Here is a 27,342-nt window from a genome sequence, read left to right as displayed (position 1 = left end):
ATGTTAAGTTGCCGTTCAACAGAACTGAGCGGTTATGCGGTATGATAATACAGCATAACTCTAGGCTGAATTGGATATACAGATCTGTAGAAAAAAGATCTCAGTACTTGTGTGACTATAAGGGTTGCAGCAGCTATCCCAGCTCCCAAAGGGACTCCTTGTGTTCAATCCGTGGTAGTCTAGAAAGGAAGGGAGAGATCTGTTTCTCCTTGTTAAAACATACATCTATTTTATTTCTGCATTGTAATTGTCCTTGATTACTTTCCCACATCTTCAAATTGTTATTGAGTGGTCAATGTTCTCAGCAGGACCTCCTGCATCAGCCTATAAACATATAGGTACACTACCAATCAAAAGTTTGAGGTCACTTAGCTGTTTTCATGGAAATTTGTAGCTGTAACATAATTTCAAAAGGTTTTTTAATGCTCAATTAGGCTTTTAAGCTTGGATTAGCGAACACAACGTGGTATTGGAACACAGGAGTGATGTTTACTGGTAATCGGCCCCTATATGCCTATGAAGATATTCCATTAAAAATCAGCCGCTTCCAGCTAGAATAGTCAGTTATAACATTATCAACGTCTGCACTGTATTTCTGATCAGTTTCACGTTATTGTCTTTTCTTTAAGACTTTTCTAAGTGACCCCAAACATTTGAATGGTATAATTTGTATTCAAGGTTCCTCAGTCAATGCATCAGAGCAACATAAAGAATAAGGGGGAGAGAGGTGTTGAAATAGTTAAATATTGAAATCCTACATTTTACAATATTTGATTACATCTTCCATATTGTTTCTCAATTAACCCCTTACAATAACTTTTAATAATTATTTAGATGTTTCTCATAGAATTATCAATGATCAGTGATCGATTATCAGTGTTTTCTTTATTTTTTTGTACTGTATTGAGATACATTCCAAAATCTCCAATGTTGTTTCTTGTTTGAGAGATATTAATGTTTGAACTTTAACATCAAATATTGTTCTCCAACCCCAGACCCAGCGGTGCCAGTACAGTGCATTGTTTTAGAAGGTACTGCAATTCACTGGTGCTGAAAGAGTTAATTTATATGTAATGCGATGCTGCAGAAGGTGTGTTGGATGTAAAATTTGAATTCTTTTACACTTCAATTTGCACAGGTTGAAGCAAGTAAGGGAAGAAAACAACATCTGATGGTAAAGAGTGAAGATGTAAGGAAAAGCAGTGCAAAAAACGATGAAGATGCCACATATCTGAAAAGTACATTTTTTTTCCAGCCCTGTCCAAGGGTAATGAGGGGCAACATTGTATTTGGCAGGAATTTTTCTGGGGGAACGCCGCATAAATATTTCACGTAAAGTGAAAAAATCCAGCAAAGTGGAAACAGCATGTCCTACCAATTCAATACCAATTATGAGCGTACCTGTGAACTCCCAGTGTTTGGCACAGAATCTCTGGGTGAAGCCCAGCTTTCCTGGGTCTCTGGGTCAGTTTCTTCTTTCTCTGTGCAGGGGAAACATGTGTGGCCATGCCCACTCATGTCAAGTTCCACTCATTCCCTTCCCACTTACCCCTGCTACCAACCCCAATGGGTGACTATGTCTGCCCCTAGACAAAGCCAATGCCCCAGAAGAGACAGAGGTCCTAGGTATGTTCATAAGCCACTGTGCCATAAAGGAGGCTTGCTAGCTATGCATGAGGGCAGCAGGGGATCTGAGGTCTTCATTTACTTTCTTGTAAGATTCCATTGAGAGAACCACCAGGGTAAGATATCAACCAGAGAGAGAGCAAAATATATATTTGTTGTGGTTGGCCGGTGCTATGCTTGGGCAGTCCAAGGGCAGCATCCCATACAAATACATTACTATGTAACAATGTGTGTGTGAAGTGCTAACAATGGCATATCTAAAGGGAAGAACATGGTGCATTTAAGTTACTGGTCCCTGAAGAACAGTGCGTATAATCTAAACCCAAAAAGCCTGGCATATCGCCATGGAAATATACTTCCATCGTAAACAATTGGCTAAAAAATATAATCATTTACCAAATTTGTTCTTTTTTTCCCCACAGTTCTATACCTTCTTTTACCACGTACACCTCTAAAGTTTAATGGCTGTAGTATTATTTCTTGCAGCGATACTTTTGCCATATTCTTTGGCCGCATTGATTTTTGGACCCTTCCTAATCTTTGTAGGAGTGTTTGTAAGAAATAAAAATCTGTTCAAAGCTGTTTGGCTTCGTTTTCACCAGACAGCTTGTAAATGCAGATAAAGAGTAGATCTGTCATTGTAACTGTGTAATGATTTTGTGGGTTGTCCAAGAGGTAGACCATCAATATGCTCAGATCATTTCCTTGGATTTCCAACTACAACTTTTCAGAGCTGCCATTATCTGGCTTTTCACGGGAATCTTATTGAAGTATTCGAGATGAGTTTGAGTGCACTAGATCTTATCAGTATACCAAATAACACATTTAAGATGCTGAAATTCTGAGAAAATATGGAAATTAGATAATAATTCTATGTGGCCTGGATTAACTTTATTTGGACTTTAGGAGCCAAAAGAAATGCTTTTGAATTATGTAAAAGAACACAGTGAGATACAGTAGCTACATTACTTTGTACAAATGCTAGGAAGCTTCCGTAAAGCTGATATCACCCTCTCGTCTCCTTCTTTGAAATTTGTATATATATATGAAATCTGGCCTTATTAATGGAAACTTCTAAATAGCCTCTGGTACCCCAAAGAACATTAAATTCAAGAAAAGCTTGCTTCCTCTGCATATATTCCGTTCTGCATCTCTTCGATTAAACCCAATAAATCTATGGGTATTATCAGGCCCGGAATGGAAATTCCTGGTGGGCCACTGTCCGACAGCACTTCATACTCACCCAATTGGATATAGATTGAATATAACTGGCCTTACTCTGGATGAGTATAAAAACATAATGTGCGACCTTTCATACCCAGCTGTTGGGGGCACTTACGTCATTTGCCAGTCTCCAGTGCCAGGCCTGCCTGGTCATGTCCAGTCCGGCCCTGGGTATACTGTCTACAGATTTCCTGTAAACATGCAGGGCATATGGCTATTCTGACGAGACCGAGAACTGATTAAGGCTTGAGTCTCTACATCAGGAAAACAGGGGAAGACTAGGTTGGATAAAGTTCATTTATCCATACAGGAGAAAGACAAGAAGATGTTCTAGCCGGCCCTGGAAAGCTCTCCTCCCCTGATGATGAGCTAAGATTTGAGCTTGAACCCAGATCATTTCTTCTCTCTGTACATATCCCTTCCTTGTATAGTGTTTATGGTGTTACATTCTTATTTTGCTAAAATTTGGATTTCCTTTCTTCATGTTTTGATGTTACCATCTGCTAAAGTTAATACAAAATAAGTCAAGTTTCAGAGTATAATTATTAATTTTTTAATGATAAACAAAGATAACAGAATCATCTTTAGGACTCTGTACTGAAATTTAATCAGGCTATGTACAAAACCTTAGACGCACATATACAAATAAAGGAGTATTTATTGTACTAACAATGAAAGTACAAAGTATTTCAATAATTTATTTGAAGCCTACCATAAAGCAAGGGTAATGAGTTAATGTGGGCGGAATGCTACAAGAAGAAACCTAAGTTGGGAGAGATATAAATCTTTAAATAGTTGATTAATGGGAGCTACACAATCCAATATGTATCCTAGCACAGTTAATTCATTAAACAGGTGAGCTGAAACATTTATTCACAGCACATTAGCTTTGTGTCCCAAAGAGGCGACATTGGCATTCTTTTCCGGCATGAAAGGCAAAGTTTGCCCTGCCTGTTTACCAATACATTACATATCATGGCCAATCTCACCTTTCTTATAAGAGAATCTAGTCATAGAGATGAAATGTATGATTTCACATATTCCGCAGCGCCAGTTGAGTGCCCGTAATAATAATGTACCGTTCCAAGACATTCTGGAATATAAGGTGAAATGTACAAACCGGATGAAAATATCCTCCATAAACTCGTTCACATCTGTAGTGTCCCGATAATGTTCATCTGGATTTATGGTATCCATTGGGTGCATTTAATGTAAAAAAAAAATTTTTGGCATCTTACCAATTTCCTATTTATCTGACTTCTACACAATCAATATTATTAATGCAAAATAAGTAGCTAATCTAGAGTTTTGGTTTTGGCTGGTAATTATTAAAATTGTGTAGATCAGATATAGCCATATTGACTATTTTAAAAAAAGTATTAAAAAACTTATTTTTTTTTTTAAAAAGACCTTCATAAAATAAAAAGTTAATAATAATAATGTAATAATATTTTTTTCACCTTCCAGCCAGGCCCCCCAACTTTAATTTAAAATAAAAATGTAATGCTTCAATTTCTTCTCATATTATTCTGCTGAGCTTCTCCAGATGATAGCACTGATTGATTCGAGTCCCAATTATTCCCACTTCTCAAATCACTTGAATATTTATGACAAATCTGTGAAGTGATTAGACACTGTTGATAAACTTGCGATATGAAAAACAAGCCTCAGTATATTTATAGTGTGAAAAATAACAAATATTAGCTTTGCGTTGATGTTACTCGCTGTGATACAATTAAATACTCAGGGCCCCACCAGACATTCCCACTTGATAGGGCTGCCACAGGAGGAGGTGGCCACATTTTAACCCTTGCCATTGTATGTATGCCCAATGCCCCTTTTACTCTGCCAAAATAATGAGTTATGACATCACTATTTTACTTCATGCAAATCAAAGCAGCATGCTTATGCCTGGTGCCTCATGGTGGTGCTATAAATGGCAGACGATAAATTTTACATATAAGCAACAGGAGTATTGCCCTGGTGTTCCTTTCCTTGGTCTACAAGGGAGCAGAGAGATCTGAATAAATGACTCCATAACCCACAATTCTGAATCTCCAAAAAAACATAGACTGTTAGAAAGCAACAAAAGGGACATTTTGTTCAGAAACTATATATTTTTATGCCTTTTCCTGTGGACACTGCTTCATCAATTACATGAAAATGCAAAAGAACAATGTCCAAGCATTTGTGGGTCACCTGGGATTCTGGGGACACATAACTATCCATTACCATCCATTTACTTATATGTAGAAATTAGTTCATCACTGGGGATCTAATAGGCCTGGTTGTAACTAACTAGCTAACTATTCCTTAGTAATGTTGGACAAGATAGAACTTACCTTTCACATAGTTCTAGAACTGAGAAGAGAGGTCACTTTTGTGCAATTAATAAAAAAATGTTTTCTTGTGGGCAGTACAACTGTATTCACTGCACAATGGAGTAATATCCAGCTACTTAGTGTGTTCTACAAATTGGTTCACTATATGCCTTATTGTTATTTTACTTTTTCTACAGAAGAACATATTAAGAAAAGAGACAAAGAAAGCGAGCAATTACTGGAAAGTTATATCAGCATTTTGGAGCAATTAACTACCAAATCGTCAAAAAATAAGTAAGTACTTGTTTCTTGGATTTTGCTAAAAGCCACAATTTACGTTATTTATGTGCGCAGAATTTTTTTATATTGATTTAAAATGAACTTCTGCTTACTATGCAGCATATTCAATACATGATCTGCTTTCTGATAAGTATAAAAGTTTCTAGTAACCTCACTAGAAATTAGAATGCCCGCGTTGGCCCTCTTATTCAGGACAGGTGCAAGTCACTGCAGTATATGCAGTCTAAGTGCTTAACTCTTCATCTGAAATGTATAGTCATACCTGGGAACTTCCCAAGGTAGGCTACGCAGAGCTCTCATTCTTGTGGGGCAGTGGCGTCATGGAGGGACATAAGTAGTCACTTGTTACTGCGTGGCCAAACACCATCTAGACAGTTTCCAGTTATGCGTACATGTGTCCTGGATGAAACGGCTGCAGTGTTAACCTTAGCGATGTATTTTGGGCCAACGTGTAGTACCACTGCTCCATGCGCCATTAAAATGGCACGGCATCTCCATAAGAGGTGGATTGCCAGGATATGACATCATATACTCAGCAGTAAGGACAGTGATGCGATGGTGATGGGTGCTGGCACTGTCATGTAAATATGGCACTGGGGGTCATTTTACCCAATGTGTGCTCACACAAACCACTTTGTTCTGTAATAGTCTAGCACACCTAGAGATCTTATTAGTGGGTTTTAAATTGTAATATTATAACATGCAAAACTTGGTCATAGTTTAGTGATGACACTTGCTAGCAAACTGATTTGTGCAATGTATACATTAAATGTTATCCTATATAAATGTCCCACTTCCACTTTTGTGATAGCAGGTGCACTTTAAAACAAGCTGAAAAGTTGTGTTACAATGTTTTGTTTAAGTGTACTGACACAGCTGATATTAATAGGCTCTAAGGTGTTACGCTATCCATTTTGATCCTGGAAATCAAGTCCTAAAACAATTAGGCTCTTCGGCTTTTTTTCCTTAAACCTGCATTTTTACCAATCTATGAATGTTCTGGCATGGGGCTATAAAAAGCAACAATTGTTCTGCTGGACAATAAGACTCTCTGAATGGCCACCGCTCAATGGACTGGTTATCTCTACTTGATACGGTGCATCCTTAAAAGGAGGAGCACCGAGATACAGTATGATGTCATATCCCATATTGTGGTATGCAGGGTTCTTGCATGGGTCTTGGATGGCTCTGAAGATTAGTACTGTGGAGAACCCCAAATTCTCTTTACATGTTTTAATGTTTAAGACATACATATTTTGTACGAATCAACCACTGACTGTTTACACATAAAAATATAAATATTAAACTAAGGAATTTGAATAGAATTATAAGTGCAATGCTTTATACATTTGCAATATTCCCTATGAAGCAGGATGGTGCACATTAAAACTCTCTTTCACTTAGAGGACATATTGCTCTTGCTAAATCAGCTGCCAAGGGAAACAAGAAGGCTGCAGAAACAATTGCTTCCGCTTTACTGTTTGGTGATAATTTCCCCCAGGATATTAAAGCAGCTAAGATCTTGCTTGAATTCTTGGCAAAAGAAGGATCTTCAGAAGCTCTAAGGGTAAGTGGATGTATTATCGAAAACAAAATGAGTCTTGGTGACAGGGGGTTCATCTTTTATGTTCTAAACTGTCTCTCACATTGAGCATCACACTACATCATACTTCTTTAGAATTATACAGGTATGTGTCCTAAAAGTTACACTATCATATAAAACAAGGGCAGAAACCATAGCCAGGATTGTAGGATATTTGACCTTGATCACCTTGAGCACTGGCAGCTCAATCAAAATGGTTTTAATTTATGAAATAATTTGTATTCAAAGCATGGGCTAGAAATCAACACCCCTGAAAAAGAGTGTATTATTAATGTTTACCGCTGATGTGTATCAGAGAACAGACTGTCATGTAGAAAACAACTTTTTATTTTACTTTATTAATCCTTCATGTTGCATCTGTTTTTTTCTGTTCCTTGGCATTAAAAATGTCCAAAAAAACTATCAATTTATGCTAGAGTTTCTGTGGGGAGTTTTATGGAAGGATAACAAATACAGGGAAATTTAATTGTGTTATGCTGGCCCTTTTAATGGGCTCTTGAATTTAATCAAATTATGCATTATACAGGGTCCGCATTTCTTGCTTGATTTACTTGCTAGTGGTGGCAAATCACAATGAAAAGTGAAGTGCGTTAACTCCAAATCTCATACTAATTCCCCATTTAGTGAATAAGCCCAGTAAGTTCCTTGAAGACATCAGCCTTCCACTTTATATAGAATCCAAGAATGGCGATGCCAGACCCAGACAGTGGAGAGAGTGGAGTAAGGATCAGGCCTGATAATGGCGTGTAATAATAAAGCTTCAGTAACCTGCCACATAAAGAGAATATAGCTTTAAATGTATAACTCATTTATAATGTGTTCTTCTGCAATTTTGTCATCTTATATCTCTCTTTCTTTTAAAGAATTTAGGATTTATGAATGCATTTGGAATAGGCTTTAACTACAACCAAACCAAGGTAAAAGTACTGTGTATTTTATACTCTCCTTATTGAATATGACTGTAAAATAAACGTGGTGTTCTGTTTGGTGGTCTTCTGTCTGGGAGGACTGGCACCTTTTGGCCTGGGGGGCAGATAAAGCCAAGTGGTCACATTGGCCCCTTGCCCCCCATAATAAACATACTTGCACACATATTTACACATACTTACAATAACACACACTTACACAAACTTGAACACATGCTACACACATATACTTGCACTAACACACACTAACTTACTCATAGTAACACACTTACACATTCATACTAACACACACACAATTACACACTCATGCTAACACACACTTTAAATGTACATACTCATGCTAACACACATTTGCACGCACACCATGTAACACTCACTCCCTCTAACACACACATACGCGCTCATGCTAACATACACTTACACATACAACCATGATAACACACACTTCTAACACATACTTCTAACACACACTCATTCAACACGCATACTCACTAGTGGGCCAGTCAATTTAGGAGCAGCGCAGGGGCAATCGCCCACCCCTGGTTCTGTCTAATCTGCTTATATTAACAGCTCTTTAATTAAATGTTACAAACATCACCTCTAGTATTGACAAATGCCCAATCTATTACCAGAAAATACTATTTAATTATGTAAAATGATTTCTCATTCATTTTTTTGTCTGAAACACTTAATTGTCATTTAACAGGCGCTGATAGGTTGATGCTATGGAAATAGAAAAAGCATCTTAAAAGAAATGATAGTTCTACTGAAAAGCACCTTTTATTTCTACACATCTCTCTATTTTAGGCAGCGATGCACTATACACTGGCAGCACTGGGTGGAGATCTGGTGTCACAGCTGATTCTGGTTTGTATTTTTCATTTTATTTTTCTTTAATAGTCATTATCTGCTGAAACTAAATGTTCTCTTTTTATTTAGGGATACAGATCTTGGGAAGGGATCAATACACCCAAGAGCTGTGAACCAGCACTTGCAAATTACAGAAATGTAGCAGATAAAAGTAAGTACATTTCAGCACATAAACCAGCCCAATAAATTAAGGGAATGCTTGCCTTTCTATATTCGAGAAGGGAAGCTCCATCTAAGAGTGTAGCATGAGTATGAACATGTGCGTGTATTTAAGGAGGCACCACATAAAGTACGTGTTTAATCTTACCATAGGGCTATTCAGCTTTAATTGTTTTTGGTTCAGCTGTTCTCATACTTATTTAAATGTTTCCTTTAAAGACTCTTATAAGCTCTCTCAAATAGTGAAACTGTAGTCGAGATGTGAAATACTTGCTCAGTGAGCATAGGTAGGTACCTGCCAGCCATACTGGTGAGGCACTAGGTTTTTGAGTAGACAAAATATGAAACTTTTGTCTATTCTGGATTGAGATATAGTTTGATTAGCTTTGATTGGGGTTTTATTACAAATCCCTAGCCCCAGTAAGATGAACTTCCGACCACCTTCACTTAGAGGCACAGGAAGGGTTCTAAAGAATGCTCCCAATCCCAATTCCAACTTCCATAGGGTCTCACTCTACCCTCTCACTTGGAGTTCTTGATGTAAAAAATGTTTTAAGGTAGTTTATCCTAGGACCAGGCGCCAAAATAATTTTCACATTGGAAATCATCATGCCATATGGAGAACAGTCTCTATATGAGCTACAACTCCCATAAACTTTTGCTGGCCAAAACAACAACCAAGTGGTGGCAGAGATTTGTGTGATTTTTTATTTATTTAAGCCCATATGAATGCAATGCATGATGTATTTACCCGTTTCAAAATAACGTTTTGGACAGATTTGAAATGCACTATTTTTTGGAAGAAAAACCATACAGTATGTAACAAAGAATTATTAAAATCTAATTTACAAATAGAGAATATTAAGGAACAATAATGCTCATTATAACATTTACTAAAATAGCTTTTATATTTATCTCTTTGTACACGTTTATGTTAGTTGGGTGATCAGCCTGTACTGAAGTAAGTGCATACAATATAAATTATTCATTATGCATAAAAAAAACAAATATTATGGTTTGTTCTATTGAAATCCCATAAGCAATAAAAAATTTAAATAATGAACAGTGTAGTATGCAACAAATTTGTGTTTCTTGTACAATGTGGTATTGGTTCTACACTGCAATGTGATCACTAGGTATTTCGTATTATTATGTTTTATTTAAATAGTGCCTACTAGTTCTGCAGTGCTTCTTACAGTACATACAGACCAAAATAGACCCATGCATCAGGAAAACAGGGCTCGGCTCACAAGCTTACAGTCTAACATTCTATCATTAATTACAGCATAGCAAAATATAAAAACAGAGCAGATATACTATCATACCCAGGAACTTATTGATTCATTTTACCAGTAAAAAGTTTGATTAAGCTTCTTTCTTGTTTTTGGTAATACTTGGAATATTTTTTAATGCTTTCAGTGATTGCTACATTCGACAGAGACAATTTATTTCCAGTGGACAAAGTAAGACTGATGTACTATATGGAAAAGTATGGTTCTGCCAATGTGTTTACAGATCGGAACCTCTACCAGTACTCTGTGTTTCTGGCAGGAAGAGGAAACGCAGATGCACAAGTAAGCTAATTTCCAGGGCAAGCATGATTGTACATGGCCCAATTTAACAAGACACTTGACTAGACCTGACAGCCACATAATTATTATTATTTCTTCTCTCCCTCCCTCTCTTCTCTCTCTCTCTCTGTATTTGTTTTTCTTCTGTCTCTCTCTTTCTCTGTCTCTCTCCCTCATTTTTTCTGTCTCCCTTTTCTTTCTTCCTCTCCCTCATTCTTTTTTCCCCTTTATTTTCTCTCCTCTGTCGTCTTTCACTCACTTTCCTTTACTCCCTCCTTTTTCTCCTCTCTTACCTTTTTTTCTTTCTTCTCTCCCCTTACCTTTTTTTCTTTCTTCTCACGCTGCCTCTTTCATTCACTCATCGTTTTACCTTTTTCTTGTCTCTCTCTCTCTTTCTATGCTTCGCCCTAGTTCTCTTTCATCTCCTCTCATTTTTTGTTTTTTCACGCCCTCTTTTTTCTTTCTCTCCTTTTCTCATTCTTCTCACGCTGCTTTTTGTGACTCCCTCTCTCATCTCTCTATAGCTTTCTTCCTTCCTTTCTCCACTGTGCTCTCTCTTTCTTTATTTCTTTCTTGCTTTCTTTCTAGTTTCATTTACTTTTTTTACATTTCTTTCTATCAGACAGCAGTGCTCACTGTATAGCGATCCCTTTCTTTTGTGACCCCTGGGATATCAGTTGGCACGGGGGAACCCTTGTGATGTCACCGATGACATCACCAGTAGGGTTCCACTGTACAGTAATTAGTAGGGTCCTTTACTATTTTTTTTTAGCATTGCTCTCTACCAGAAAGCAGTACAAACAGACAATAGTAGGGTGCTGCCCTATTCCCCCCCCCACCACAAGGGTTTAAAATAAGTGAGAACGCTAGCTCAAAATGCCATTACTGACAAAAATCACATTTTGTTTTTCATGTTGGTAAACAAGCAGGCGATGTGACTGTACACGGGACTCTGACCACTGTCTGGAGGGAGCTCAGCTTATTAATGTTTTTTCCCTACCCTGTGGCAGCATACACAATATCCTCACTAAAGACCAGAAACACCAAACTATTTTTAATAGGAACCAAAATAATATTGTAATTAATTTTAATTTACTGTTATCAATTATCTTTTGTGATTTTAAGATGATTCTGGGACTGCTTCACTACACAGGCAGAAATGGTCCTGCGCTAGATCATTATGTAAGTATATAATTATACTATATGTACTAGGGATACTTAGGAGACGAATCGCAGCTGTAAATGTACTTGTATGAACTGGTATGTCTGAATGCATTTTTCTAAAACTTTTTTATGGGGGGGGGGAGTTGCATATGTCAAAAATATCAGTGCAATCCAGGATGATTGATAGTGGTCACACTATTGTTAATATCCCTTAATAGTGCTACACAATCAACTAGCATTCTATAAATAAAATGTAACAATAGTAATTGTACCTCATCTACTCATAATGCCATTCCTCTGTGGTTAGGACTTCATTTGGGCAAAATAGTGATGTCAGATGATTAAAGGTTCTGTGATTAGTTTAACTGAGAATCTTTATGACACCCAAAATAGGTAACATACTTAACACTCTTGCTCAAAGTTAAAAAATACATAAACAATCTATCCTGTAACAAAGGCACAGACTTAATTTATTTCATAGGAATATTATTTAAATCTCTGAAATACAGCCTGTCCAGGTTATAAATGTACCACATTTTATACACAGTGCCAATTTAAATCAAGGGTTACCTGGCAGCTTTTGCATAGAAGAAATTAATCTTACTGGCACATTGAATATATGTGTGTATGAGTTACAGGGAAAAATCCATGTGTAAAGTGGAATGAGTATAAAAGCGAATGAATAACAAGTATTCAAACGAGAGGAAGACATAAGGAGAGAAAATGAAACAGAGAAAACAATGGGCTGGATTCAATGGCAGAGATACATTTATCATAACTGGATAACTATCCTCCCAAATAATGCAATGAATATGTGAGATAAAGACAGAGATGCATTGTGCCAGAGTTACTAATTAAGAAAACCGCTACATTTTATATCATATTATTGCAGTCTACAGGAGGATTGCTGTTCAACTACCTGTAATTTAAAGGGACACTCCAACCTTTAAGTGGATAGCTGAGTGGTTCCTTAAAATTTTCACATGGCCCCCCTTGCAAATATATTCTTCAAAATATCTCAATATGCCTTTGCCTTGTTCCCATCAGATGTCATGCTGCCTGCACTCATATGGTGTGAGAGTACCGCGATAGGAGGGTCTAATAAGAACATTCTCCCAATAAAGGGACACTCAAGCCATCATATACACTTTAAGGCATCATAATGGTCCCTTTAAGATTATATGATGTCCCCTTTGCAAATGGATTGGGGATTCTGCAGAATTCCCCCATACACATTTGCCTCATTCTCCACCCCAGCTATTTCCATGCAGGAGATGTGTTTAGTGCAACACATCTCCAGACAAGTGATATACTCATTGCCATGGACTACGGAGGCATCTTCTCCTTAAGGTAAGTATTTTTTCTTTTTCAGGTTTAATAACGTACTTACAAAGTAAGTAAATTTTAGGGGACTGTCTGGGAAACTGAAGTGTCCCTTAAGTAGAATATTTCTTCTCTACCACTGGTTGCTTTAAGTAGTCAATCAGCGGTACAGAAACTGACATTGTGCTGCAGATCTGGAGCTGCAGCTTCCCCAAAAAGATAAGTGTTTTATTTGTTTATTTTTATTTGCTTAATGAATGGGCAATGAAGTACTTACAATATTTAATATGCATTATTTGTTGGTGAAGCTGCATGGGACCTTTAACTGAGAGTGTATTTTAGTGCAGAAATTAGAGTTGTTTGAATTTTCTATGCAGTGCTATGACACTTCGCAATGTTATTCAGTAAAAATCAATAGTGATTATACATTGTAATTGCCTTTAGAAAGCACGTTACTATTTCACAAAGGCAGCACGTTCCGGGAATACAAAGGCTTTAGCATTTCTGGGAGAGGTAAGAGTTTCTTTAACTTGTGATTCGTTTGTTTTATCATCTAAAGAACGATAAAGTGGATTTTTTTTTTACTTTGAAATCTAATATTTTTGATGAAGAAAAAAATCATTTTATGAACTGCAAGATCTACAAAAGAACATATTTGAATTCTCATAAAATACATGATATTTTTAACACTTTAACGTTTGGCCAGATTTATGAAATCAACAACCATTATTTAATTTAAAAATAGATATTATAGGTAACGTGGTAATGTTACTATTGAATTATTGTTTAATTATTATTAATAATAATATTATATTATTAATATTGTTAATTTTCGCTCCCACCCATTGTAAAAGCTATGGAGTCTGCTGGCAATTGTAAATAAAAGGTAATGTAATAATGGATATGTTAATATGTATGTCAATCATATTTGCAGATGTATTTTAAAGGGAGTGTTGCTACCCCTCAGAACAACATCACCGCCATGAAATACTATTCAGCAGCTGCTGAGCTGGTAAGCTTTTCATTAATTTCACTTGTGGTTCATACATCAATCGATAGGGAACTGCTGATTGAATACAGGTGTTCTGTGAAATTACTTTGTGTTTAATGGTTTACCGGTGCTAAAGGAAGCAGTTACCCTAATAGCTATGTATTGGTTGTGGATTATACATGTTAACCTTTGAATTATGACCCGAAGGATTCGGGTCTCGACCCGGAGAACCGGAGGATTTGGGTCAAACCCGGAGAGTTCCCAGGTCTGCCAATATGTACTACAATCAACTGATCATAATAACCAAATAGTTACTACTTAAAGAACATTTATTCAGACTCAATCTGGAATTGAAGCAAAAAATCAAAGTACAGGAGCTTGGTAGGTCTCAGTGAAGCCATAGAATGAAAGATACAAACTTGCAATAATTATAAATTGCTTTATTTGTTATACAGCAGTGAGGCTCACCCAAAAATTAGGGCAATGCAAATACAACACCTGACGCATTTCACACTAGAAATACTCATATGCGTCATAGGGTGCTGTGTCCTGGTGGGGTGGTGAGGACTTCTTGGTCAATGAAAGCAGCCTGATTATCTATTGATAAAAATGGAGGGCTGATTTTACTATCCATTTCTGCAGAGAATTCATAGGGGTCTTTAGCATCATTCCTGCACGTGAAAATAAGTAACAGTGGTACATAACAGATACAGGTTTCTTCAATTTAAAATGGAAAAACCTGTGAATTATGAGCTGCAAAATCCCCCAGTTCTGAAGTTTCTACTTACCAGTTTTGTTGAGATGTGAACAGAAAAATGAGAAGACAATTTTGAGTTTAAACAGTAAGAAAAATCAAAGTATGAAACTTATCTAACCCTTTCATTGTAAGAGGGGGGCCGGCGCGTTACACAGAACTATTCTCCCTTCCGGTGCTGTTGGGTAGATTAGGTTTGCAGTTTGTGGGTATCTGTAAATTAAGTTTTGCTTCGCTATAGGATGCTGCATTGTAACCCGGTGATTGCTCTAATAACGTGCTATCTCTTATTTTCACATCGTGCTTTACAAGCAGGGTTACCACTGAGCTGGTATGGGTATAAAATACGTACATACCTGCAGACATGAGGCTCGATGGCCTTTTTTTAGATGTGTCTTATGAGATGTCTATCACTCAGTTTCCTTTTTGACACTATTATACTCGTCAGAGAGTGACGGTAAAAGTGAGAATTAACAGAAGTTCTTTAACCAAATATGTGCTGGAGAGTTCCTCACCCCAGTTTCCACTTACACTGTTTAGGCTTTTTGTCTTAATTTATCACCTACGTTTGGATCCTGACCGTCTTTGTCACAGAGTGAACTCAGATTACTGCTCAAAAATCCCAAAAGTCCTCCACTGCCCCTAGCTCTCATTTACACCCCATTGAAAGGGCTGAGACCTCATCTATGTCTCCATTGTATTCCATAGAGGATGCATAGATTGATTCAACCACCGGTAAGAGTTTACGTACATCCCCTTGAGCAATAACCGGCTACCACTGAATGTTGATCGTATTGTTTTGCGGCATGTTCAAGGCTTAATTTGTGTCAAGTCATAAGAATTAATCCTCATATTGCCTAACTTGACTTTCTAGTAAATCAGCTCCTTCTTTTCTTGTGTTTTACGTGAAACACAATGAGGTTGGGCATAATACTTATAATGCTTGTGTACATACAGTGATGTCTTTCAAGTGTTACTCCTGCAAACTTTCTTGCTTTTAATGTGTAAATTGTGAATTTGACTGTGAATTATTTTATGGATGATCACAATCGTTGTATTTCAGGGGGATCCATTAGGATTATATGGCCTCGGTCTGATATATCTGCAAGGCAAAGGGGTCCCTGTTGTAAGTATAAAAGAGTTCCAAAGTATGATACGTTCAATAAGAGTAAACTCCAAAATGTCTTAAGAAAGTTCTTGTTGAGTAATAAAATAGTCCAGGACATCATAATATATTTATTTTTTTATGTATTTATATGAAAGCTTCCATTGAATTTTAACAATTACTGATCAAATGACAATATAATTCTTTTTTCAGAACTACAATGAAGCGTTCAGATACCTCAATGAATCAGCAGCTAGAGGTTTGAAGAATGCACAGGCCCAACTTGGACTTATGTACTATAGTAAGCTGAGTTATTCAAGAGACACTCAGAACGCATGTTTTTTTTTGTTCATTTTATGCTATGATTTTATTTTTATCAGGGCATACGAGTTTGTGTTTGTTTTAAACATATGCCTGCCTTTTAATGGGCCTTCTATGAATGAAGCGTATTAATGGGGCGTCCAATTATTCCTGTCTACGGTGACAAAGGTATGAAGTGTTGCATACTTCCACAACGTGACGTAAGCAAGAGCTTCAAGTTAATGGCATGATTAGTGCTTAGTGAATGTGCTGTGTGGATGTATGAGTACATATTGTACTGGGACACACTACCTGAGAACTAAATATCAAAGTCTTGGGACTAATTGCCAAACCCTAAGTGTTCCCAGAACACTAATTAGCAAATTCTGTGGGAAAGGGAGCTTTAATCTTGTAATCAAATATTTTTTGCCTTTTTTGTTTCCTTTCCTGCTTGTTTTTTAAGGAGTTGACTGTTAGGCTAGGTTTCCACTTGGTTTTTTTTGCTAAAAACGCCCATAAAAACGCCAATAGCGCCACCTGGCGTTTTTTTAGTGAAAAAACGTTGCAGCCAGATGTTAGCTGTTCTTCAATAGGAAATCGCAGAATGCCATATCCACTTGGCGTTTTTTTGTTTGGCGTTTTTTCAGTCCTCTTTGGCGTTTTTCTGCTTTTTTGGGCTCTGTGGCAGTTTTTCAAAATCGCAGCATGTTGACACTCTGGCGTTTTTTGCAAGGAAATCTTGGCGTTTTTCTCCAATAGAAGTCAATGGGAGAGAAAAAACGCCATGAAAAAGCCATGTGGGTTTTTTGCCTTGGCGTTTTTTATGGCGTTTTTTTCCACAGTTACAATGCAGAGGATGGACCCAGTATCTGTGTGTCCTACGAGAAATAGGCTGGAAACAAACAGTTTCACACAAAACAAAGTTCATATTGAATTTTACACCATTTGGAACAAACATGCCATTACAAACAAACCAACTGGATCCTGCCTGCCAAAAGCAACCGCAAACAATTTGCACCATCATTTGGGGCCAATCTTCCTATAGGAGCAGACATTCGGAATAAAGCATGCCTTACAAACCACAGAAAAGAGACAAAAGGGTCCGCCGGGGTGTTTAAGTAGAACTCTACCAAGTAAATGGCATCAGGAGGGGGCAGATACTTGCCATTAGGCTAGGTTTCCACTTGGGTTTTTGTCCGGCGTTTTTTTTCTTGATGAAAAACGCCAAGAAAACTGCCACTGCATTTTCCTGCGTTTTGGCGTTTTTTTCTGGAGTTTTTTCTGGCGTTTTAGCCTTTCTGTGGAAATTGCTTTTTTTGACCTTAGGCAGTTTTTCCAGCCTTTACAAGTTAGAAGTTTCACCCAGCTAAAAGGGATTAGGATAAATGGCAAGTATCTGCCCTCTCCTGATGTCATTTACTTGGTAGACCCTTTTGTCACTTTTCTGTGGTTTGTAAGGCATGCTTTATTCCGAATGTCTGCTCCTCTGGGAAGATTGGCCCCAAATGATGGTGCAAATTGTTTGCTGTTGCTTTTGGCACGCAGGATCCGGTCGCGTATGTTTGTTTGTAATGGCATGTTTGTTCCAAATGGTGTAAAATTCAATATGAACCAGTCCAGGACTTTGTTTTGTGTGAAACTGTTTGTTTTCAGCCTATTTCTCGTAGGACACACAGATACTGGGTCCATCCTCTGCATTGTAACTGTGGAAAAAACGCCATAAAAAACGCCAAGGCAATAAACCCACATGGCTTTTTCATGGCGTTTTTTCTCTCCCATAGACTTCTATTGGAGAAAAAAAGCCAAGATTTCTTGCAAAAAACGCCAGAGTGTGAACATGCTGCAGTTTTGAAAAACTGCCACAGAGCCCAAAAAAGCAGAAAAACGCCAAAGAGGACTGAAAAAACGCCAAACAGAAAAACGCCAAGTGGAAATGGCATTTTGCGATTTCCTATTGAATTACAGCTAACATCTGGCTGCAGCCGTTTTTCACAAAAAAAACGCCAGGTGGCGCTATTGGCGTTTTTATAGGCGTTTTTAGCAAAAAAAAACCAAATGGAAACCTAGCCTTACTCTTGGTTTTGTATCATTTAGCGCACAGCAAACTTCTCTTGTACTCTTTAATGCTTTTTTTAAAGATAAATATGCTATGTTACCTACGCACATTTTAAAGATCCCCAAGCATAACACACACCTTTTTATTTTTACTCTATTGAAAACAAGAGGGTTTAGCAAAACTGGATATATGTTTACAATAAAGTCAAGAAGCTGTGTGCTTTTAATGAATGTGAAATTATTTCTACGGCTAATCTTTGTACTGCATGCAGTGAACAGCGATTGTACAGAGGATGAAAATAATTCAGACAAATTACTAAATTATCCACAATGTTCTAAAGTCTGTATAAGAATAAGGGTGCAGAACCTCAAGATAATCTGATAGATCAGCGTTCTCGGGACTGTAGACTTAAACACAAGCAGGTCGCCAGCATCCTAAGCAAGTGCCTGGAAATGGTGACTTCCTAAACAGTTTACACTGCTGGATTATATTTTACATTGTTTATTTAAGGTATAGGAAGATAAGAGAGATCTGGCTAGGTTAAGTAGCAGTGGTTGATACATTGGCGCTCCGTTATCAAATAATATTTGGTCTTTACCTTTATATATTGCCTCCTATGCTTTTTTTAAACATCCGTATCTTGATGAAGACCCAACTTTTCCAGACATCACTGCTTTAAGACATTAAACATAACTTTAAACTAAATCAGTGTATCTTGTGTTGTGGAATATGCCTTGCACTTGACCGTTATCCTTTTATAAGTGAGGGAAATGTCACCATGAAAGCTTTTAGCATAAGTAAATTCCCTATAGTGTTGCCACCCATCCCAGTTAGTCCAGCGCAATCCCAGAATAAAGAGATGAATCCTTTTTTTTATGTCCCAGAAAGCATGGGGCTGGCGGCGGTTTCCAAACAGGGGCAGAGGTGGGGAGTTTTTAATTACATTATTTATTTTAATTCATGAATACCATAATAAAGATTTATTTAGTTATGATCCACCATTCTAAAGAGAAATGTTACATTTTTTTGTTATTATTATTTTTTTATAGATGGTCTAGGGCTAACAAAAGATTATGAAACGGCTTACCGTTACTTTGAGATGGCCTCTGAGGGTAGGGACCCTCTTGCGATTTTTTACATGGCTCAGATGTATTCGACTGGAACAGGTGTACCCAGATCCTGCCAGAAAGCGGTACAGGTAAACCTGACCATTTTCACTGCCGTTATTAGCTCCGCATTGTAATGTTTCCAACCTGACATTTTTTCATCACTGTCCACTTTCATTTGTAACAAATTATCTTTCCTGTCTCTTACAGAACGAGCTGAACAATTTGTTAAATAGTGAATTATGAAAAGATGGCTTTAATTTAACTCCAATGTATTAGCCTAGTAATCACCTTGCTGACTAATTGAGCACATTTTCTAATAAAAATAGAATTGCAGTAATCAAGTGGGATGAAATGCCTTATTTATTTGCCTGTCTATAGACATTAATCACACCTGACTACTAATGCAGTAATGTAGCGATATAGAAGAAAGGGATTCACGAGTTTATGTACTGTTTGTGAATGGGAACTCCAATATCATTAATAGAGCGTGAGCTCGACCCGGTTTATGCCTCATCACTTGTATTACAGACTTTAGGGGTATCTATTGACAAATGTATCTGTATCAGGCAGGTATAATTAGGACTCACCTCTTATAAGGTATGTGGGGCAGCCAACACACTAACCACTTTGATGGGCAAGCATGGAGAAACTACCTGTGATGTTATTGGTTGTGTATGGTGGCATTTGCACATGTTTAGGTTTATTCACTAAACAAGTGAATCATCAGTCCCCACAAGTAATTTAAACATAACCAGTAAATACATTTTAAAAACAAGACCCCCCCAACACTAAAGATCATTTTCTTTCATGTAGCGGGACTTGCGATTATCTTACCCTTCACAGCAGAAGTCTCACTTTATAAATAAAGACCAACTCCTAAATCAAAATAAAATATTGCTTCGGCTTTTTCTGATTAAAGCGGTTTATCTTGTACTACATCGCCTGCTGGTTTGGCATAACGTTCTATTCTCATATGGTTTCTGCAGCTCTACAAATATTTTTGTGAGTTGGGAAGCTGGTCGGAAATGTTCTTGTCTGCATACAAAGACTATGAGAGAGGACAGATAGAGTCGGCACTTGTTCAGTATCTGTTACTGGCAGAAATTGGGTATGAAGTCGCCCAGAGCAACGCGGCATACATTTTGGAATCAGGTATCCAGGCATACAAAATATGACACATTTATTTGTCGGTTTCAAAAGTTTCAATATGTTTCCAAATAATGTTTTTATTTTTCAATTTTTAGGACAGGTGAGCCTTTTCAGCAAAGATGATCAATTTCGTTTGGCCCTTTTCTTCTGGCAACAATCAGCCTCTCAAGGTGACAAGCAGTTGAACATGGTTTTAGGGTGTTGATATCCATATCTTTTTTCCAAGTTTAGGGTTTCCTTCTGTGCCATTTGTGTGGCAACAAATCCATATACTCATAGAGGGGAATCGGTTAATCACTGAGGGTAACACGTAGATACATGATGAAGCACATTATTTGTTCTGCGGGCATGCGGAACCTACAGGTGCAAATATTTGGGGAATATGAGAAATCAGTGGGCAAAACACATAATTTACTTACTGGGTAAATCACTGGAAAGCTGTCAGGCTGTTCTTCCAAAGGAGGACTCTAATTTCATCCTTGGCTGAACATTGACCTTCTCTTTCCCATGCCAGACCACCCTCAGTCTGAACAACTTTACCCATTCATAATATAATATATATTCATATATTATTATAATATATTTCCCAGGTGATGACATTTTAAGAATATGAAGAAATTGCAACAGATTGTATACTGAGTGTATTACTTCCACCCTTTGGAATGTTTTTTTTGTCTATATGTTTTTGAATAATTCCCTTCCAATGCAACATTTAAAAAAAAAAAAAAGAGCATGATAATTTCTGGCTCTCCGCTACTTTAAATGCTCACTGAAAACCGACTTTTTCATTGCTAATAATGCTGCAGAATCTTCTGGCACTGTATAAACGATGTGTAATGTCACATAAATGCCATTCTGTGCATATAAGTGGTTATAAATAGTGACTTGTGGATAGAAATGTCTCCCAAATCTTTTGCTGCAGATATAATATTGTTCTTGTTTTTTGGTTCCCCACCTAGGAAATGCCCTGGCCCGAGTTAAAGCTGGAGATTGCTACTTCTATGGTATTGGGACCAAGAGCGACTATCTAGAAGCTGCTGCACACTACAGTAAAGCCTTTGAGCAGCATCACAACGCTCGAGCACTATTTAACTTGGCATACATGTGTGAGCATGGCATGGGACTAACCAAGGTAATTTCCCCATGTGTAACATAACAAGCCGAACAGTAATAGAAAGGGGAACAGACAGGCCAGGCCACCGGGCCACCAGCCACCCTCTCTGCTGCACCATCCTGACTGACCTTTTGAGGATGTGCTGGGTGCTATGGAAGCTGTGCCAACTCAGCACGGTCCTCCATGATGTTAAATGTTGTTTTAATTGGCCCATTGAACAGTGGCACTACAGAGTCTTATTGGGCAATTGGCTCGCTGTTATGCGGCAGAGGGTCTGCCACCCTTGGATACACCAAAGCAGGCACTGTTACAGGCCTCAGTAGAAGTTAAGGTTAATGACTGTTACAGGTCTCAGTAGAAGTTAAGGTTAAGGATTTAACTACGCAGTACTAGTAGTTTCTGCTACATAAGATTTTTTTAATGTTTTAAGAATAGAATGTTTTGGCTATTCTATAAAAATGATCAACAGCTTGGCCTTGGTGATTTTCCTCTCCTGATTTTCTCCTGAGTTTTTTATGACCGTTAGTACTCTTTTTGAGGTAGCGATACGCAGGTCTAGTTACAAAATCTTATATATATGTAGACCTTTGTTTATACTCTGGGGCAGACCGAGAGACTGAAGCTAGACTTCATATCGAGACTGACTGGTATGTTTATTTTTATTTTTTATGCATATAAGCTTTAACAGGCATTCTATGTTATACTCTGTTTTAATTTTGGATTTCTGTAATTTTTATTATTATTAAATAAATAATTACTATTTTGAATTCTCAGTCCTTTCTTATAATTGTGCTCACGATTTCATCTATTGAATGTGAGACCTATCCACATGTATAAAATTGAAATTTGGTAACTTATCACTTAGGGTGGAGAATAACCTCTTTTTAAGACATTACATGGGAGGAAAGGTGTGAACCTATCACAGCACGATATGTGTGAAAGAAGCCATGTGGAGCCCTCTAGTTGCATTAAAAGAGAATGGTTTGTGTGTATACCATAGGGAGATATAATTCTAAAAGATCAATAGAGGAACAATTCAGCACAAATGTTTAAATACTATATAGTATATGCAGACCTATTTCTAGTTAACGTATCTCTATATATAAAAAAGCCTTGATGCTGAAAGAATTGTTGGTCATGCCAGTCCATTGAATCCTAATCGTAATGTTACGATCTTAGTGAGCAGTCACACAATATATATAAATATATGTAAATACATACACTACTGTTCCAAAGTTTGGTGTCACTTAGCAGTGTCCTTGTTTTTGAAAGAAAAGCAAATTTTATCCGTTAAATAATATCAAATGGATCAGAAATACAGACGTTATTAATGTTGTAAATGACTATTGTACCTGAATACGGCTGATTTTTAATGTACAGAGGCTCTTCATCACTCCCATCACTCCTGTGTTCCAATGACATGCTGTGTTTAAGTTTAAAACGCTCATTGTTTATTAGAAAACCAATTCTTGCAATGATGTTACCACAGCTAGAAAGGTCCATGAAAATTTCTAACCGTGACCCCAAACATTTGAATGATAGTGTGTGTGTGTACGTGTGTACAAAACGTATTTTTGTTTCTATTAAAGGATATTACTCTGGCAAGGCGGCTGTATCAAGTAGCCGCGCAGACAAGTCATGAAGCTGCCATTCCAGCATCCCTAGCGATAATAAAGTTAGACCTGGTTGAGTTTTTGAAAACCTCTGCTGTCGTTAAGGTGAGTGTGTTAGTCAATGTCATATTCCTTTAGTATGTGGAGTATTCTAAAATGCATAAAACTTGTCTGTGTTTTGGGATATGTATGTGTGAAAGGACTGTAAGGTACTTCAGTAATTGCTTATTTTTACAAACTAAATAGATCTTATGTTACTGGATCTCTTAGAATGTTACGTTGGTTCACTAAAAGTTATAACTTCTAAACTCTATCTACTCTGAAATTCAAGGTACTATCACTTCAAAGTCATGTGTTAAAAGCCAAGTATAAAAGGGTCACAGTTAGTTGGGTTGATATTTCATGTACCAAAAACCTCTAATATAGCATATAAACATAGAACCATGGCGTTTACAGGCAAACCAGAACCATTTGCTCTATCTATTTTGGCATTTTTTCCTGATGTAAAATTCTTAGAAATTATTTGGTTCTTGGTCTTTCCTTATTTTTAGGATAGCCTTATTCATACCCCTTACATGTTTAAATCCCTGCACTATATTAACCTCTACCATGTCTGTTGGGTGGTTGCTCAACTACGCTCTGCCTTACTTTACATCTGAACCTCTGACCCTCTAGCTCTAGACTATGGCCTCTTCTGTTAAAAATCTTCCTCCAGTTTTCACAGGACAGTCATGATTTTCAGGCAATATCTCGCTTCCTGAGTAGCTGCTCCATTTTTGTGGGTCATTGAGGCCCATGGGCATTTTTAGGAGATCATCTGATCTCCCCTGACCAGCCCAGGGAGGTGAGAAATCAGTTGACCTCCATTCAGGGCCGGCCCAAGGCAAAATGCCGCCTGGGGCGACTTTTAAAATGCCGCCCCCCCCCCCCTTATCTACCCTTCCTCTCCCTCCGTCCCTGCCGCCCCCCCTTGTACTTACCTTTCAGCAGTCCTGCGGCAAGTCTCCCTGTTCGGTCTCGGTGCCGGCTTGTAATGCTGAGCGCCGGAAATCTTCCGGCACTCAGCATTACAAGCCGGCACCGAGACCGAACAGGAAGACTCGCCGCAGAGGAGAGAGAGAGGGGCGCCGAGCGGGTCCTGACAGCTTGGTAAGCGAAAACCACTCAGTGCCCCTTTCTCTCTCTTTCGCTTAAAAAAAAAAAAAAAAAAAAAAAAAGGGCTTGGAAAGTGCCGCCTGGAGCGGTTGCCCCACTCGGCTCCGTTGTCGGGCCGGCCCTGCCTCCATTGCAGCTACAACTTTGCCTCCTCGTGACATTAGGATCGCAAGGGGGTTATTTAGGTAAGGGGGTGGCCCTCACTATTGTGATACCTGCCGTGTCCGCCGCGGTCCCTCGCCGGTCTGCCGCTGGTGGGCGGCGCTTGCGCGATGACGCGCTCCCGTCCTCTCAGTGTGACGTGCCCGCGGCACGTACACAGAGAGGACGTGCCGCGCGCATGTCTTCTCGGTGTACTGTGCGCGCGGCACGAGCACAGAGGGAGGGTCGCGTCGATGTGGCGCGCTCACGACGGACGCATGATAACATGCGAGCCGCCGTGGCACGCCCACGACGCACCTGTAGTAATGAGCGAGCCGCCGCGACGAGCCGCGAGCCGTCGCGGGGCTCGACTTCTACTGTATCTGCCGGTGTGGCACACCCGCGGCGCTCGCGGGTGTAGAACACGCAGATGCCGTTTTGTTTATTGTTTTTGTTATCGCGCCGACGCCATTATTGTGCGCCGGTCGCGATGACGTCTTCCACATTTGTTTCTTTTTTGTTTCTATGGTTTTTCCCGCCCTTTTTCCTATTTAAACCTCCTGTCCCATTAGTGCAGTGCCCGTTCAAAGAGTCACTGGTGTGTATCTCTGGGTTATCATGATTTACTTTATTCTGATTGATCTACGTGTACCTGACCTTGGCTTTGTTTCCTGACTTCGATTCTGTGCCGCCTGCCCCGACCTTGGCTTGTTTCTCATCTCGTGATTCTGTGCTGCCTGCCCCGACTTTGGCTTGTATACTGACTTTGCTCCTGTGCTGCCTGCCTCGACCGTGGAACTTCCTATACCCGTTGTGCTGTGCTACGCTACCGTCTCTGCATTGTGGGTGCATTATCCGTGTTGTCCTAGGTCCCGCATAACAACTATTTCCCATAAAGACACATGATGTTTAGAAACCTCATCTTTTACAGTCATTCTGGTAATGGATGCGTATTTATTTTATGTCAGCATTATAGTCTAAAATAAAAGCACCCTGTATATTAATCTGATGTGACGGCTGTACATCTCGCCTGCTATTCTCTAATCAGAGATTTCTCATTAGATGATGCGATTCACATAAACTTTGAATGCAAATAAAACAATCATGAATACCTAATCACAATTTAAAGATTAAAATAATTCTCTGTGAAGTTATTTAATTATTTTAACTTTGCCTAATTACTCCATAAGGGAATAAAATGGTTGCAGAATCACGTATTTCCAAGCCTGAAGAAAAAAACATGTATGAATAGCAGACTTCTCTGCCTGTAATGCAAATTATTATAATACAATTATGTAACTTTCACGTAGTATGCATAAGTACTTAAATCAATGCAAAGCAAGTGTTTACTACTTAATCGCTGCCAAGAACAATATAGTCATTTCAGGGCCATTATGTAATCTTCACAATTAGAATACCTCCGTTCACTTATTTTTCGCAAACATTTTCATTGACAAGGTTTGGCAAAATAGCATATGTTTTTTCTTTTAGGAAGAATCACGTAAAGATTGCAAGTTTTTATTAATCACACAGGATAATAGAAGTGTCATAGACTGTTCGTGAATAAATATAATGCAGGAAAACTGAAGCTAAATAGAAATGGAAATTAGAAGGAAAACGTGTAGAGATAAAGGCGAGGGATGGTAGATACGGGTCACGTTTTTCTGCTAGTTCCCTCACAGTGATGACAAACAGGGAGCTTTCCCTAGCTGGACATGTCACTCGGGGGGTCGTGTAAATCGTAACATCCCTCCAATGCTACACCGGTCCCAAAAATGCCTACAAATATCAACCCCACCAACCAGCACCCAGCCATTCTCCTCAGCACCCCAAGCCCATTACTGGAAAACACTTTCTCCTTGCCCCCTTAATGTGTCCGAGTATGTTAGTGTAAGTGGGTGTGTGTATCTCTCTCTAGGTATCTTAATGTGTTTCTGTATGTGTCTGGGTATGTTAGTGGGTGGGTGTGTGTCTTGATATGTTAGTGTGTCCAGTAGTGTGATGTACGATTACTTAGGCATGTTAGTGTGAGATTTTGAATGCGTGCTTGTGTGAATGTCTAGGCGTGTTAGTTTGTGTGTGTGTGTGAGTGTCTGGTTGTGTTAATTCTAGTGTCTTAGCATGTTAGTGTGTGTGTGAGTGTATTAGAGTTGAGTGTCAAGGTGTGTGTGTGTTGGTTTGAATGGCTAGTTGCATCAGTGTAAGTGTATGAATGTGTGCGAGTGTATGAATGTGTCAGTGTGAGTGCCCTCCCGAGGTGAGGCTTTGGATTTGCCTCTGACCCCCTGCTGCGGATTCCTTCCACTGGGGCCCCTAACGCATATATGTGGCATTGAATTCAGTGTGAGAAACACAATGCATACACAATCTTTGTGTCCACTGTGAACATATGAACCTGTTAGGAGCTATTACATGCCCCTGTGTCTTGTGATATTTTATGCTGAAGATGTGGTCAAAATCAAAGTTTCCGTGTTGTGTTTAAATTTTTGGTTGATGTTTGATCCATATTGTAATGCACAGAAAATATAATCGAGGCTTCATCGTGCAGAATATTATTACCGTCCATTAAATAGAAAGAGTCCTCTAATCTATATTTGGTATAGAAATGTTGATGTTTAATTCTAATACCTGTGTACCTCATTCTAGATCACCAACATCTGGAAAGCATTCCACATGGATGTTATTCTAGAGTCTTTCTGGGACCTCATACTAATGTTGCTGATTGTACCTTTGCTTGTAGTGTTGATTGCAAATAGGCGATAAAGACG

At 38.4% G+C, this 27,342-nt stretch overlaps 1 protein-coding gene across 1 annotated transcript; it reads left to right on the top strand.

Moving 5' to 3' along the window:
• Window positions 1-27,337, top strand: LOC149303222 (protein sel-1 homolog 2-like). Its single transcript, XM_089481384.1, has 18 exons — window positions 1-39; window positions 1,139-1,238; window positions 5,369-5,465; window positions 6,876-7,038; window positions 7,938-7,991; window positions 8,808-8,867; window positions 8,940-9,021; window positions 10,449-10,603; window positions 13,532-13,600; window positions 14,022-14,099; window positions 15,896-15,958; window positions 16,151-16,238; window positions 19,343-19,491; window positions 20,389-20,554; window positions 20,647-20,721; window positions 21,511-21,683; window positions 23,255-23,383; window positions 27,221-27,337. Exons 1-18 carry the CDS (start codon window positions 1-3, stop codon window positions 27,335-27,337), a joined length of 1,857 nt encoding a protein of 618 aa, XP_089337510.1.
• The last annotated feature ends 5 nt before the right edge of the window (window positions 27,338-27,342 follow it).

This window comes from Sceloporus occidentalis, unplaced genomic scaffold (assembly GCF_023333645.1).
Source record: "Sceloporus occidentalis isolate IW3139 unplaced genomic scaffold, rSceOcc1.0.p SCAF_15, whole genome shotgun sequence".
NCBI lineage: Eukaryota > Metazoa > Chordata > Lepidosauria > Squamata > Phrynosomatidae > Sceloporus > Sceloporus occidentalis.
The sequence above is the reverse complement of the archived record's forward strand: the minus strand, read 5'-3'. Positions and strand labels throughout refer to the sequence as shown.